This window comes from Lemur catta, chromosome 2 (assembly GCF_020740605.2).
Source record: "Lemur catta isolate mLemCat1 chromosome 2, mLemCat1.pri, whole genome shotgun sequence".
Lineage (NCBI taxonomy): Eukaryota > Metazoa > Chordata > Mammalia > Primates > Lemuridae > Lemur > Lemur catta.
This window is the reverse complement of record NC_059129.1, coordinates 81,090,797-81,108,220: the sequence shown is the minus strand read 5'-3', so window position 1 is coordinate 81,108,220 and position 17,424 is coordinate 81,090,797. Positions and strand designations below refer to the sequence as shown.

The 17,424-nt window shown below is 37.6% G+C and overlaps 1 protein-coding gene across 2 annotated transcripts in view; it reads left to right on the top strand.

The window, feature by feature from the left end:
• UBE3D (ubiquitin protein ligase E3D) overlaps positions 1-16,999 on the top strand; it is a 137,844-nt gene extending 120,845 nt beyond the window's left edge. The window contains exons 10-11 of one of the 2 annotated variants that reach the window (XR_006733527.1): positions 9,956-10,073; positions 16,464-16,999. Coding sequence is in view for 1 of the 2 variants with exons in the window: in XM_045543943.1 (XP_045399899.1) it covers positions 16,464-16,484 (21 nt within the window). In the remaining variant the exon portion in view is untranslated. The remainder of the gene's footprint in view (positions 1-9,955; positions 10,074-16,463) is intronic. The other variant, XM_045543943.1, reaches the window with a different exon arrangement.
• Positions 17,000-17,424: the final 425 nt, after the last annotated feature.

The following is a 17,424-nucleotide window of genomic DNA, read 5'->3' as shown; positions in this document are numbered from 1 at the left end:
ACAAAATTAATAGACCTCTTGCTGGAATAACCAGAAATAGAAGAGACAGAACCCGAATAAGCTCAATCAAAAATGAAAAAAGAGATATTACAATTTGCAGCACAGAAGTATAAAATATCTGTGAATACTATGAAAATCTCTGTGCACATAAACTTGAAAATGTAGAGGAAATGGACAAATTCCTGGAAGCACACAACCTCCCAAGACTCAATCAGGAAGAAATAGAACTCCTGAACAGACCAATAACGAACAAAGAGATTGAAGCAGGAATAAAAAAATCTTCCAATAAAAAAGGCCATGGACCAGATAGATTAGCAGCCAAATTTTACCAGGATCTGATTTCTGAATAGGATACAAGAACACTGGAAGCAGGATGTTTTCTCAGTTTGGTGGCCCCAGGAGGGGAGTGGCTTGTGTATGTGTGTGTATACATGAAGTTGAGTGTCCAAAGGGCTTTGTAAGCAATAAGGCAATCTCTAGTTGTGGTTGCTAAGTACCATTCCCCACTAAAAGGAGCCAGGCTTCTTGGGAAAATGGTTGATTCCATGTCTGCAATAAGAAATGTACAAGACGAGACTGAGGCCTATCATACCAGAGAGGGGTTGAACAACCCAGTCAAACTGTAGTACACTACTAGGATCATGTCAACAGGACTTAGGCTTAGGGTTGAAGAGGTTCTTACTGACAAAGATGAGATGACTTGTTTATCAATTATAATGACTGCAATAGACTAAAGCATATCAAATATATTTCAAATCCATGAATTCATAATGACACTTAAACACAAAAACAGTCACTACATTTCAGTCTTTGTAAAACTTTGTTGAATAAAAGGCCTGGTTTCTTCAAAACACAAATTGCAAGTGGAGAAAAAAGGAGGGAAGAGGAACCTGTGATATATAATAAATTTAAAAGACATCAATTGTAATACTTAGACCACATTTGGATTCTGATTTGAACAAACACCAACTGTTTAAAAAAATGTAGGAGCCAGTTGGGGAAATTTGATCACTGGTTGGATATTTGGTTATATTAAGGAATTATTAATATTTTAGATGTGATCATGGCATTGTGGTTGTATTTTTATAAGTAGCCTTTTTCTTTTAGAGATCCATACTGAATTTTATGTGAAATAATAGGACTGGGATTTGCTTCAGAAGAGTTCTGTGGCAGAGATTTGGATGAAAAAAAGAATTGCTATGAGTTAGTAATTATTGTTTCTGGGTACTAAATATGTGTGGATTTATTATTAATATGATTTCTTTACTAGAGGACATGTTAATATTTATAATTTTTCATAAGTTAAAAACGAACAAAAAAACCAAGTTAAGTGCCCTGCAGATTGTTGATGTTATGGGTTTACTGGAGGAGAAAGGCAGACGTTTGGACAGGGAGATGACTGCTGGGATTACTAGACTCGAATGAGGAGCAATGTCTTGCTGGGTTTGTTTATAGGCATATTAGAATGAAAGGATTAATATCCATTGATCTAACCTGCTCCCAACATTTTTCTTCTATTTGCTTATTAGCATTGCACTGTTACGAACCTTGGTTTCTTGAGAAAAGGAATGAGATCATGCACGTTTATGTCATGCTGGATCTTGGTTGTCCCAAAATGCCCTCTGAGGGACTCCATCTGGGCCAACTCTTTTGCCATTCATTTCTCGTACCTTAGAAAGATGAAAACCTCACAGAAAATTAGGGGGGAAATTTTTAAAATATTTTTTCAAAGGAATGCTTCACCCCTAAATTGGTAGAAAATAGAGAACAACATTTTGCACCAGTGTTTATAGGCCTTATCTTTAAATATGCCAAATGGAATAGTTCCGAGAGCGCAGCAGGCTCAATGGACCACTTGTTCACAGCGTTTTAGCAATTCAAGTGTGTTAAAGACATCTAAAACAATATGAGTTCCAAAATTTCCTTTATTCCCCATCAAAACATAGTCTATTTTTTCTCATGGCTTTATAACTTGGGCAAGTTATAGTCCTTACTCGCATCAGATCAAAACTTATGTCTCTGTGTCTCCTCTCAGAACTTCTCCAATCCTAAAGAAATTATTTCCTGTTTTTCTGCAAAGGACCCCTTGATATTTAATGATACATTTGCAGTTCTCCAGTCATGAATTTCAGGATCCACTGGGGCAGATGGAGCAAGGCTTTTGGCTATAAACGTTACCAGACACAAGTGTGGGAAAGAGAGTGCCTGTATGGGGCCAGTCACAGAAAGTGCACTATCTGATGCAATCCTCAACCAACCAGAAGAGGAAAGCTCATCTTACAGAGGAAGAAACCAAGTCATGAAGGTGTGCAGTCTGACCATGTTGTCTCTGGGAGACATACACTTTCTCCTAAGCCAGGCTGCCCCTTTCAGCTACACATTGGGCCAGCTCCGACTTGCACTGAAGTGTGCAAGTTAGTCAGTCAGTCAGGACAACTCATAGAACTTGCATTTCTGTGGAAAGATGGCAAAATCCAAATCTTACAGTGAACTAGAAGCCAGCAGTTTATGACAATTAGCTGATTTTAAAGGATGCTGGTGTTTTGCATCAAAATGTGTTTGAGCTTTGGTCATTTCCAAATATTCAGTGCCCTACTAGCAGAAAAGTCCAGTCCACATTGTAATACACTAAGGATTGAGTGATTATAGGTCACATTTATGTCCATCCATTCCCGCTGTTTTACAGAGTGTCTTAATGGGTAATCATCCAGACTCTTCAGTTAATCTTATGATTCCAGTTGGATATTCAGGTACACCTCTGAGATATTCTGGGTTTGGTTCCAGACCACCACAATAAAGTGAATATCTCAGTAAGTCAAGTCACATGAATTTTTTAGTTTCCCAGTGCATATAAAAGTTATATTTACACTATACTGTAGTCTATTAATTATGTAATAGCATGCTGTCTAAAAATAATGTATATATCTTAATTAAAAAATATTTTATTGCTAAAAAATGGTAACGATCATCTGAGCCTTCAATGAGTCCCAGTCTTTTTGCTGGTGGAGGTTCTTGCCTCATTGTTGAGGTCTGCTGACTGATCTGAGTGGTGGTTGCTGAAGGTTTAGGTGGCTGTGACAATTTCTTAAAACAAGACAACAATGCAGTTTGCCATGTTGATTGACTTTGCCTTTCACAAAAGATTTCCCTGTAGCATGCCATGCTGTTTGGTAGCATTTTACTCATAGGACTTCTTCCAAAATTGGAGTCAATCCTCTCAAACCCTGCTGCTGCTTTACCAGCTAAGTTTATGTAATATTCTGAATTCGTTGTTGTCATTTCAACAGTGCTCACAGCATCTTTACCAGGAGTAGATTCCATCTCAAGAAAATACTTTCTTTGCTTATCCTGGAGAAGTAACTACTCATCCATTCAGGTTTTATCATGAGACTGCAACAATTAAGTCAAATCTTCAGGCTCCACTTTTAATTCTAGTTCTCTTGCTATTTCTACCACATCTGCAGTTACTTCCTCCACTGAAGTCTTGAACCTGTCAAAATCATCCATGAAGGTTGGAAGTTCCTCCTGTTAATGTTGATATTTTGAGCTCATCCTATAAATCACAAATATTCTTAATGACATCTAGAATGGTGAATCCTTTCCAGAAGGTTTTCAGATGAATCCTTTCTGGAAGGTTTTCAATTTACTTTGCCCAGATTCATCAGAAGATTCGCTATCTATGGCAACTATAGCCTTATGAAATGTATTTCTTAAATAATAAGACTTTAAAGTCAAAATTACTCCTTGATCCAGGGCTACAGAATGAGTGTTGTGTTAACAGGCAGGAAAACATTAATCCCCTTATACATCTCCATCAGAGGTCCTGTGTGACCAGGTGCATTGTCAGTGAGCAGTAATATTTTGAACGGAATCTTTTTTTCTAAGCAGCTCTAACTGCATTTGAAATATTCAACCATGTTATAACAGATATCCTGTCATCCAGGCTTTGTTGTTCTATTTATAGAGCATAGATAGAGTAGATTTAGCATAATTCTTAAAGAAGGGCCCTAGGATTTTCAGAATGGTACATGAGCATTGGCTTCAACTTAAAGTCACTAGCTGTATTAGCCCCTAACAAGAGAGTCAGCCTGTCCTTTGAAGCCAGGCATTGACTTCTCCTCCCTAGCTAGGAAAGTCTTAGTCTTCCAATAAAAGGCTGTTTTGTCTACATTGAAAACCTATTGGTTAGTGTAGGCACCTTCATCAATGATCTTAGCTAGATCTTCTGGATAACTTGTTGTAGCTTCTACATCAGCACTTGCTATTTCACCTTGCACTTTTATTTTATGGAGACAGCTTCTTTCCTTCAACCTCATGAACCAACCTCTGCTAGCTTCCAACTTTTCTTCTGCAGCTCCCTCACTTCTCTCAGCTTTCACAGAATTAAGAGAGTTAGGGGCTTGCTCTCTGGATTATACTTTGGCTTGAAGGAATTATTGTGGCTGCTTTGATCTTCTATTCAGACCACTCAAACTATCTCCATAGCAGCAATAAGGCTGTTTCACTTTCTTATCATTCATGTGTTCATTGGAGTAGCACTTTTCATTTCCTTCAAGAATTTTTCCTTTGCATTCACAACTTGGCTAACCATTTGGTGTAAGAGGCCTAGCTTTTGGCCTATCTCAGCTTTCTACATGCCTTCCTCACTAAGCTTAATCATTTCTAGCTTTTGATTTAAAGTGAGAGGCCTGTGATTCTTCCTTTCACTTGAACACTTAGAGGCCATTGTAGGGTTAATTGGCCTAATTTCAATATGGTTGTGTCTCAGGGAATAGGGAGGCCCCAGGATAAGAAGAGAGGCAGGGAACAGCTGGTTGGTGCAGCAGTCTGAACACACATTTGTCAATTAAGTTTGCTGTCTTATATAAGCACAGTTCATGGTGCCCTGACACCATTATAACAGTAACATCAAAGATCACAGATCACCTTGATAGGCATAATAATAATAATGAAAAAGTTTAAAATATTGCAAGAATTACCAAAATGCAACACTAAGACATGAAGTGAGCACATGCTGTTGGAAAAACAGCGCCAGTAGACTTGCTGGTACAGGGTTGCCATAAACCTTCAATTTGTAAAAAATGCAATATCTGTAAGGCACAATAAAATTAAGTGCAGTGGAACAAAATATGCATATATTTGCAAAGGACTTAATTATTGTAAATTGAGCCACATTGTTTCAGGTTTTAAAGATGCTTGGCTTAGTCATTAGTCCTGGATTCAGAGTTGAATTTCTCAGGAGTAGATTATGTCAGTAATTAGGAATGCATATTACACACCTTCAGAGACCCCCTACACAATGCTTATCAGTGGCCTCTGTGCTTCAGGTTATTTTTCAAGTAGCAAGTGATATTTTACACTAAACCATCTACATTTTAATATTTGTAAACCCTGGAGATCTGCAGGTTTTTTTTTTTTTACATGTAATATCCACAATTTTAGTGCCTATCACTAGTAGAATATTATTACTTGAGCTAAAATAAGAAAAAGAAAGCCTTGGATATTTTATATACACAATCAGCCATTTGTGCTTCTTCCTTTAAAAATAATCAATTAAAGAAACATGAATTCATTTATGAACAGCAGAGAAAGAAATGCATCTGTAGCAATATTTAAAATAAATATTCAGGCATAGCATAATAATAATAATTTCTTACATTTATTGAGGGCCTTGTCTGTACCAGGGCCTGTGGGGCCATAGATGTCCTTTATTCCTATCCCTGCAACCAACAGTGGGCAGAACTGGAGAAAGCTGAGGCTCCAAGAAGTGTTCGGCTAGTAGGTTTAGGAAGGGACTCGATCTCAGCTTTCCTGAGCCTGTGTTTTTCTGCTCTCCCACTACCTCTCGCTGTGTACAAAGTGCTGCCTTCTTACAATAATCTGTTTTTACAGCTCTCTAACGTACAGTAAGTCCTCACTTAATGTCATCAATAGGTTCTTGGAAACTGTGAGTTTAAGTGAAATGACGTATAAGGAAATCACTTTTTTTTCTCATTAAAGTTATAATGAAATAACATAGAAGGAAACAATGTTATTTGAGGACCTGCTGTATGTTATATCACTTAAAGTCGCAGTTTCCAAGAACCAATCAATGACATTAAGCGAGGACTTACTGTACTTTATCTCCAATTCTGCAGTCTTTTCATATCAACTGGAGTTTACCTTTCTGCACCGTCCTAGCATTCTCCTGAGTCTTCTGGCTGCTCCTGGACACTCTCTCTTTGAACACTGAGAGCCCTGGATTCATGGACCTTTTCTAGTCCCATACCCTAAGCTGTCCTTGACCTGGAAAAGCTTGGCGAGCAGTTTTGTGTAAAAGAGCCCCTCTTTGCTTTCCTTGTGGCTTAAAGTAAAACAGCTAAAGCTCCTAGTAAGACAGTGCAAAGCATCCTCTTCAGTGGTTTCCCTCTGTCAGTATGACCATTTATAAACTCCTCATAAGCCATTTTTTACCCTTCCTTTAAAATAAACAGGTTAATTACAATTTTGTGATTCCCTGTTTATTTCCAGCAAGTCCAGGTAAAAGACTTAAGAAATGGTGTTTATTTTAAAATGGATATGTCAGCATGTTTTCCTTTTTAAAGATTTGCATGTATTAAATATTTTTGCAAAGAAATGTCTAAGTTGTAAATGGCTAAAAGAAAATAAGCATCTGATTACAAATTGGCCCTTTCTCACCAGTCCTTACCTGTTATTTGTCATAATTGTTTTTACTAAAATGACTAAGCTGTGCCACTATAACTTATCCTGCTTTCTAAACTCATCAACAAAAATTCCTTTCTGAGATTTCAGGCCAATTTGTCATCTATCCTGGTGACTCTCATCTGCCAGAAGCTTTCTCCTCTAATCAAAGAATTATTTTCTCTTTACAAGTAGGGTTTTAATTTGCCATTCTAACTCTTCTTTCTCATCCTTATGACTAATCCAAAAGAAATAATCTACTGGATGCCTGTAAATCTCTCTTAAAATTGGAATATTATGGATTCGTTCTTCAATTAAAGTTGCCATAGCAATTATCTTTCACCATAATTAGATGGAAGGGAGCTTTTGTGATGGAATAAACACTAGGCTCAGACACAAAGATCTGATTGCAAACCTACCCTTGTAACTAGCTTATAGCCATGAGCAAAAGTTACTTAACTTCTTGGAACCTTGATTCCTCATTTACATTTTGGGAAGAATTAAATTAGATATTTAATTTAAGTGGATTTTATAAGGATTAGTGAGATGACACCATGCCTTGCACTTAATTTCTTCAGTGCACAAAAAAAAAATTAACATTTACCAAAGAGCTTAAACAAACTATTAAAAAAAATTAAACAGTCTGGTGATAGGTGAAGGAAAAGGACATAAGCTAAAAAGAAAAACTATTATTAAGCAAATGTTTGGGAGAATGTTTAAACTCATAACAATTAAATACATTCAGACAAAAACATTGACACCTTTTTTTATTAAACTAGCACTAATTTAAAAAAAATAAAAAACCCTAGTGGTGGCATTGTCAGTTGGTATAGCTGAATGGAAAAAGTATGCATTAAATTATAATATTCATACCTTTAAATCTAGTGATCCCTTTTCTGGGATTCTATCCTAAGGGAATATTCCAAAATATGGGGAAAAAAATCTAGAAACATGACAGTAATTATATCTGTATTATATATGATCTTAACAAACCTGGCAGCAATTTAAGTTTGTAATGGATTAAGTAATGATGGACTATTTTGCAGCAATTAAAGTAAGAATAAAGACTTACTGAGTATCATGTAAAAATATTTATCATTAAAAATGTGCACATATGATAAGCAATATGAAAAAAAAACTTCTTAAAATTATATGGAAAATAGACCCAAATGATAACTTTGTTAGGGTATTATAGCATATCTTTCTTTTTTCTGTTTTCCTAAACATTTTGTAAGATAATATCACTTTTAAGGTTAAAATTAGGCCGGGCATGGTGGCTCTCACCTGTAATCCTAACACTCTGGGAGGCTGAGGTGAGAGGATCCTTTGAGATCAGGAGTTAGAGACCAGCCTGAGCAAGAGTGAGACCCTGTCTCTACCAAAAATAGAAAAAATTAGCTGGGTGTGGTGGTGCACGCACCTGTAGTCCCAGCTACTCAAGCGGCTGAGGCAGGAGGATCACTTGAATCCAGGAGTTTGAGGTTCAGTGAGCTGTGATGATGCTACTGCATGCTCTACCCAAGGTGACAGAGTGAGACTCTTGTCTCCAAAAAAAAAAAAATTAAAATTAGAGTTTCAGTTTAAATGTATTCAGTCTGCAAAAAATATTTATTGAGTGCCTATTGGGTATGTAGAAAATCTGCTGTGGCATTTTGAGTTTTTAAAAATGCCAAAGTCTATCCTCATTATTTATTCCAGGGCAATAAGAAAGCAAAAAGGTGGGCTTAGTAGACTACTTAGAATAAGTCCTCCATATACAACCTAAGATTTAAGGTGTTAGAGTATTTAACTTAATCCTTTAATGCCAGGCTGTCAGCCCACCCGCTGTTTAATACAATGATGTTCTGTCTTACTGTAGCCTCTGCTTCAGGGTGCTTTCCAGACTTCACTCACTGCCTTCCTCAGGTCATTCCACTGAGGAAAATGGGATCTCAGTGACACATTGACCAGAACATCAGTGTAAGACTTTGAACAGTGTATCTCAAGGCTACGCATAGCCATAGGTAGCCAGATTGATAAATACTAGACAAGATCATTTACCAAGTATTATAGCACTATTTTTATTTGAAATTTTTGAGATAATTTTGTAGATTCACCTGTAGTTATAAGAAATAATATAAAACTGTATTACTTTGCCCTGTTTCCCCCCGTGGTAAGATTTTACTGAACTATAATGCAATATCACAACCAGGGTATTGGCAGGGATACAATCCCTCCGATCATACTCACACTGCCCCAGTTTTACTTCTGGCAATTTGTGTATGCGTGTATTGTGTGTATTAAGTTCTATACAGTTTTATCACCTGAGTGTATTTGTGTATCCACCACCACAGTCAAGACACTGAACAGTTCCATCAACACAGGGATCCCTCCTGTTAGTCTCTCACAATCACACACTCTCTCCTCTCCCTGCCATCCCTAATGCCAATAATCACTACTCTGACCTCAATTTGTAAAAGTTTATTATTATTTCAAAAATTTTATATAAATGGAATTATACAGCATATAACCTTCTGAGATTGGCTTTTTAAGCTTGGCATGATTCCCTAGAGATTTTTCCAAGTTGTGTGTGTCAGTCGTTTGCTGCTCTTTACAGCTGGGCAGTGTTCCATGGTATGGATGTACCACAGTTTGTGTAGCCATTCCCCTGGGCTGATTCCAGTTTCTGGCTATTAAAAGAATGCAGCCATAAACATTCGTGTGTAGGTTTTTGCGTGAATATAAGTTTCTGTTTCTCTGGGACAAATTCCAAAACTGCAATTGATGGGTCATGTAGTAATTACATGTTTAGTTTCAAAAGAAATTGCCGAACTGTTTACCAGAATGGCAGTACCATTTTACATTCCCCCCAGCAATGTATGGAAGATTCTGTTTCTTTGTCAGCTTTCAGTTACCTGAACTAACCAAATAATGTTGCTAAAGAGACCCATGTGGAGTGGCTAGACGTAGAGAAGAATCTTGTCGTGTATGATATGCCACAATCTAATCACACGCCACATCAGGGCATGTCAGACGCAACCCCCACCCACCCCACAAATTCATTCACTTAACTCTTAACAGACTAGCTTTATGTGGAAGCTTGGTTTGAGATACTGGCCCCTTCAGTTTCTAAATAACTAACAAAAAGGGCTCAGCTCTCCTTTTGTCAACATTAAGCCAAATCTCCTTTATTAATATCAGGAAACAGTGCTGTACATAATTTCTTTCTCCCTTGTTTGACAAGTTTATTGTCTTCTAGAGGCTAGAGGGAAAAAAATGTTTTTTTTTTTAAAAGGATTTTTGGACCCCCAAACCAGCACCTTCAGTTGGCACTGGGCTACAAATGAAGGCGCTGGAGTAGCAGTTAGAAGACCCGTGTTTGAGCCTTCTTCTAATTAGCTGTGCCACTTCAGGTAAGTCAGTCACCTTTTCCAAGACAGTTTCCTTGGCTGTATAATGTGGCTGGACTGGATCAGTGGCTCTCAAACCCTGGCAACATCAGCATGACCTGGGCAGCCTGTTCGCACACCGCTTGCTGGGCCCCACCCTAGAGTTTCCGATACAGAGTCTGGAGTGGGTGCGGTAATTTGCCTTTCTAACAAGTTCCCAAGTGATGCCAGTGATGCTGGCCCAGAGACAACACCAGAGAACCACCGGGCGAGGTTGTTTTAAAGTGCTCTCTGGGCCTAACTGTCGATACTGCCATCCCCTAGTCCCCCCCAAAACTCCTCAGATTTGCTTTCTGGTGAAATACATATGCGTTTGTCCTTTTTCTTTCCTTCTTCTAGTAAAATATAATTCAACCATTAAAACTATCATAGAATATTGTTAGGTGAAAATTAACATAATATATTAGGTTTCAAAAAGCTATATATTAGAAAACAGCATATGTAGAAATGTCCACTTATACATAGAAAATAAAAATCTAGAAAGATATATCCAAAGTGTTAAGAGTCGTAGTTTTCCCTGAGTAATGTAGCTACAAAAATTTTCTATTTCTTTTTTTGTGCCTTTCTCTATTTTCTAAGTTTATAATTCATAGAATCATAAATCAGTTATTTAAACAGAAATTACAGCAAACAATACAAGTCTTGATTTCTCTGAGTTTTAATAATTGCAGTAAAGAACTTACAGCATTCCATGCAACAGAAGTAAGACTGTTCAGGTCTGAGATAAAATTATCCAGGACAATTTTCAGAGGCAGCTATGACCTTCCTTAGCCCTTTTCCTAATAAGTGTGGTAGATCACCTTGTGCTGTTCTTCCTGCTTAACAGAATTCTGCACTTATGTACCTGAATTATGTACCTTAGAAAAATTCATATTTATAACTAAAATAAGAATTTAAAAATTGTCACTGAAATAATTCTGTTTAAATGACAGAAACCAGGCATCTGCTGGGGAAAGCTGTTTTGTTACCCAGTATGTGGGTTCATGGCCTCTCCTAGCATTTCTGATTGTACTGATATCCTAAGTATATTGTCCTCTTCAACAGCCATGCTTCTCAACTTTAAGGTAAGAGTGAGCGTGGATTCCTTTAAATATGATATATTAAAATGGTTTTGCTGCTAAAATCAACCCTCCTCAAACCACTGAAAGTAACTCTATTTCTGAATATACTTGTGTGGTCAGAGGCGTATCACCAGTAGGGCAGCACAGAGGTGATTTTCAAAACACCACTCTAATCTAGCGCTACAGTGGTGCCACTGTCCCCTTCTGCCAAGTTCCCTCCTACAGATATTCTGTAGAAATGGGAAATTAAAAGGATATTTTGATTTATGAGTGAGCTGTTTTATGTCATGTGTTTTAACACCCACTTGTATTGGTATCTTAGAATTATTTCCTTACAAACATTTTGTGCTTGAGGCAATATATTTTTATGTGACACCTGAAGACTATTGCTATATCAATGTTTGCCCTATGGGTTTGCTGTATCATTAGTAAAGTTACTGGATTTGCTTTATATGACTGGGAGCATTGGAACTGCTTATTCACTACAGTGTAACAAAAGCACTAGCCAATGCCAACAATGCTGTCCACAGTCTGCTTATTCTGAAAGAGGTGATGAGACGCTTATGCCTAGAATTGACTTGCTTTGTTGAAGAATAGTATCAAGACCCACTAAGTGCTGCATTGGTCTTTATTTTCAGCCCCATCTGGAGATGGAGAGGGACCAGTGGTCCTCTTCTCTCCCCGCCTCCACATCTCTCTTAGGGTACTGTGTCACTGCTGGCCTTCAACCTAGATGTCAGCTAGAAAACATAGCTGGGCTTAGCTGTTTCCCAGGTAGATGAAAATCAACAAGCTTTATAGTTATATGTAAATTATCATAGTGCATTGTGGCTTAAAGAAAATACAAGGTTTATATTTATGAAGTATCTAATAGAGAATGTAATGCTTATGAGACATGTGAAAAATAGCATGGCATTTGTATATAAAATAAAAATTCCAATCATGATATAGGTGATAGTTGCACTAATGTGTACATATATAAAACATTGTACCTTAAAAGTGGTACATTTTATGCACTTATTCATTAGTAACCCTTCAATAAATAATATATCAAAAAAAGAAAATACAAGGTGAAAGTTTAATTTATAGGCATCTATCTTTTATTTTTCTCTACTCTTTAAAAGTTCTTACAGAATGTGTGCAGAACTTCTGGGGATTAGAAGGATATGCACTGATGTCCCTTAGTCTAGTGTTTCTGTCCCTAGTTAAGTATACGCATATTTGTTGCCAATTTAGAGGGACAAAATCATCTTCCTCTTTGGACTGCTTCTCACATTTTTGGTCTTTTGTGCTGTCCTTCCTGTTTGCCAGTAATTTATGTAGCAAGCCCACACCCGCATCTTTTAGTGGGAACAAGCGTGTGCCAAACCCTGCCATGCCAGGTTTTATGGCTCATCCTTGCCAACACAGGATTCATACATAATTAGAGTAATAATTACCTCCTTCAGGTTACTGCCTCGGAAGTCTCTCTTGCTTTCATAACCCAAGAATAGTCTTTTTTTCCTCCCAGGAGGTGTTAGGTGTCCATCTGAAACTTATTCCACCTTATTAGAATCACCACCATTACTTGACTGCCTCCCCCACACTCATGTTAGCATGAGGAGGGAATCTGTTCTCAGTGTGGCCTGTGGCTGGGACAGTCAGTGCCACATAGGAGGTACTAACTGTTGAGTGAATTATATGAATGAAGCCACCCTTCCTGCCCGGAGAGAGGAGTATCTTTTAGTATTTATCTAACTCAAAAAGTTGAGTCCAGGTGTCATCAACATGGGCCTAATTAATGCTGAATTAGTGAGTTAGTAAAAACTACTTAATCCCAATGTTATTTTTGTTATTTTAAGACATCAAATATATTTGATAAAATGCTAGAAAAAGTTATTTTTTATTATTTATTTTTGCTTTTACATGTATATTGTACATTTTATTTTGTAAATCAAATTTAGATCCTAGAAACTGGATTTTATAAAGTATATTTTATAATATAAAGCATAAACTCTCCTTTTCCATGCCATAAAAGCAGTCTATCACAGAATACAATTTTGAACAGGAACTGTACCTAGACAAAAATACATTATTTAAAGCATAGTCTTATTTTTTATTTTTTTAAGTCAATGATGCCCTTTAAAAGGAACATTCGTGTATGGCTCTTCTACTTATTGTAAAGATTCCTTTCTAATACCTATAATTATTATGAAACTAACATTTTCCAGTATTTTATAGTTTTATCTGTATTGGTGAGCACACCCCAAAGCACTTATGTGGTTTTTTTTTTTAAAGGTCATTTTTATGTTGTGCAGCCTGCCTTGGCAGCATATCTTTTTATTGATTGAAATTCCAAATCTATGTTGAGGAAGAAGTGAACATAATTTTTTTAACTAAGGTAAAAAGACACTTAAAAATGTTTAACATATCACACAAGTGTATTAGAAACTTAACATTTGGTCAACAATTACATCAGCCTGGCCCTGATACTGTGGATTAGGAAGATGGGTTTTAGATGATGACTCAAAGCAGAGACATTTTTACATATCTTAATGCCCTCTTCCCCTTTCCATTCCCAAGTGTCCATATTCAGGTGCACAGAACTCAAATCATACAGCCAACAGGAAAGAGTTCCGTCTTCCGTTTTTTAAAATAATTATTTATAATTTGTAACTATATATCCCAGAAATGTAACAACCAACAGAGCCTCAAGCTGCAGCTGCACTCATATAATCTTCCGTTTTTAAAATAATTATTTATACTTTGTAACTATATATTCCAGAAATGTAACAACCAACAGAGCCTCAAGCTGCAGCTGTACTCATATACTCTCTTACTTTGGTGAATAAAACTAAAAAGATGAAATACAGAGGTCTTTCTCAGTGCAGTAGAACAAAATAAAATTATCCTCTCTTAAAATAAATAGCAGTTATGGGAAGCAATTTTTCCTGTCATGAATAAATGGTAGGGAACACAAAATCAGCATTTGAAATATGTTAACACCGATTTTTTAAAAATGCATTGGTACAGTACCTGTTCCTAAGGATGATTGCAGTTTCTTGTTATGTCCTGAAAAATACATAATGTCCTCAGCAGGTGAAACTATAAAAACTAGAGATAAAAAAATGACGTACTAGGCCAAGTTTTAAACTGTCTATTTTTTGGTGGGGGGGCTCCATTTTGCATTAATTTAATCAGCTTAGCCTCTTGTGTAGTTGTTCTCTATTTTGAGTTCATATTCACAGGCATGCAAAAGAAATCTTTTGTGATTTGAGGCAATACCGAAGATTGAAAGTCCCTAAGCCTCTATAGTTTTCTCTCATTCATCTGTAAAGTTATGGTGGGAAAAGCGTGGATTAGAAATCAGTTTCTTTCTAAGCCCACCATTGTCACTAACAGCATAGCTATCTGAGCAATTTACTTCATTTTTCTGAGCTTTTCTTTCCTCATTTGTAATACAAAGGTTCAAATGCCTGCTTTACTAAATTGTAGCGCTATGCTGAGGAGGAAAGAAAGGAGTCAAAATAGGCTTAATAGACTATAAACTGTTTTACAGATTTCATATAGGTCCTTCTGTAATTCCCATTTTGCAGATGAGGAAAGGTTGAAAGAGGCTAGCCGATAGCGCATTGTAGTATATTTCGCAGCACCCCTCCCAACCATTTTTGGCAACCAAAAATGTCTCCAGACACTGCTGAATGTCTCCTGGTGGGCAAGATCACCCCCAGTTGAGAATCACTGTTCTGTATGATTCCAGAGCTAAATTTCTTAAGCATTGTCATGATGACATTTATCAGTGTTATCCTTATGCTGAGTACTGGTTGGAATACTCCATGACAGCAATTTTCAGAATTAAAAAAGAGATAACTGGTTTTCATCCATTATCTTACTGTTTCTGGATATAAGCAGTGGCATTGTCTTCTTGGCACAGTTGTGAGCTTTCTGTCCCTGTAAACTGTTTCATAGAAGCAGAATATCACCTGCCAGGGAGGGACACCATCTACACTGGGCCCAAAGTCAGACGTAAGGACCTCTGGTCTCTCTTCCCCTGTAATTCTATAATCATTCCCTAATGGGCCCCACTGGCCTCTCTTGAACACCCCACTCTCATCTGGTATATTCGTGGGCTTCTAATATCTGTTATCAGCTGAGAGACAGGGGAAACACATGGATGTTTCATAACAGTTATCTCATTTGAGCTTCACAATGAACCCTTGAGGCTTGTGTTTACATTTTGTTTAGGAATTTTAACCTTTCTTCTTTGCCTGCTCCTTCCACTTTGGTGTTCTTTTGATACAGAAACTCAGCAGGAAGTTGATATGGCAACTCAGCGGGTGCCTTTCTTACCAGCACTCTCTGAAGAGTAACATCCCTCTGAATTTCTCAACATAAAGCAGATGCTTTCTGCCCTACCTGACTCTTCCTTTTTCCTTTCCCTTTAACAGGGATCATTAAATACATGCCTCCTTTGACTGCATTTGGGGATTTAGGAACCGCCTTTCCTGATGCTGTTGACAGGTGTCCCATATATCTCCAAGAGCAGAATATTTCTACTTCTGTTGCTTACCCTTTCCCCCTGAAAACAGCCTAGTATGAGCTCCCCAAGCCTCCCACACTTCCCCATCTTTATCTCTACTTTACATTTGGCTGTCTTCCTCATGTTGTCCCAGTTCCCAATTAATTGTCACCTCTGAAGCTAAAACTTTCTAAACATTTATGATTGACTTTGTTTCACTGTTGCCAAAACTATTGGGAAAAGAGCTGCATTTGATCTGGGCCTCATTAAACAGTCTGGAAATATTTTGCACATAAGCCTGTATGAATTAAATTTTTTAAACACTAGGTTTTAAGATGAATTGCTACTGGCAAACACAGTATAGTTGAATGTGATTAAAAGTATCAGCATGACCTGGAGAGGGACTGGTGTAATTACTGACAGGGATGAGGACCTGGAATTGCCTAGGAATCTTCGAGACTTAGAATTCTGCTTATGGAAAGTCCAAATCAGTAGTTGTGAACCAATGGGAAAGAGGACTGGATTACTTCATGGCAATATAACTTTAGTGTCAATTAAAACTTTATTTTTTTACCTTTAAAGTGCATGTGAATCATTTTAATTACTATATGGTTCATTAAAAAAAGACTAATTGGCTCTTGCTATAAAATGCAATGTCTGGCTGCAGTAGGAGTCATTTTTCTTTTTAGATCAACACCCTTATTGACCAGACTGACCTGATTCTGATTTGATGTGCCTGCAGCCATTTCATCATGTCATCGAAGTAAAGCTTTGTGGGCTTTTCTTCTTTTCCAGGTGGCCTTTTTGAGGATGTAACCATTGGAACGAAGGCATTCTCTTCCCAAGGTAGACAGCTCTCCAGCACGGAGCACACCTAAGGCCAACAGTCAGCTTGGTGGGCATCGATTACAAAGACAAGAACCAGAGCTACAGAATGAGGGCGTGACATCGAAGTTTTGAGTTTGCTTGTTTGTGTATATTCTCTAAGAGAAGAGTTCACTTTAGATCTTTGAAAACCCAGCGCTGTGAAGAAAGTCATAGTAGCAGGTCGTCAGCAGGTTAAGATAAGTATAGAAGTTACATCTCCATTTCCCACAGAGAGGAATATTCAAGTATGTGCTGTGTCAGCACCACCTGGAAGGATTATTAGCTGAAGGAGACCCATCTGTCCTGTGTGGAATGCAGTGAGGAACTTCACTGGCGGAACTGAATGTTAACTGCTGTAAATCCTAAGAAATCAACCTTTACAGAGCTTCTCAGGATCATTTAAAACAAATTTTTAAACAGAAATATACTATATGTTTTTTATACTTTTTTTTTTTTTTTTTTTTTTTTGAGACAGAGTCTCACTTTGTTGCCCGGGCTAGAGTGAGTGCCGTGGCATCAGCCTAGCTCACAGCAACCTCAGACTCCTGGGCTTAAGCGATCCTACTGCCTCAGCCTCCCGAGTAGCTGGGACTACAGGCATGAGCCACCATGCCCGGCTAATTTTTTTGTATATATATTTTTAGTTGGCCAGATAATATCTTTCTATTTTTAGTAGAGACGGGGTCTCACTCTTGCTCAGGCTGGCCTCGAACTCCTGACCTCGAGCGATCCACCCGCCTCGGCCTCCCAGAGCTAGGATTACAGGCGTGAGCCACCGCGCCCGGCCCTGTTTTTTATACTTTATTCAGAGGAGATGCTCAGGAGTTCTTTGTTGAATGAACGATTATCAAATTAAAGGTTTTCCCATTTATGCAAACGTGCATGTGCC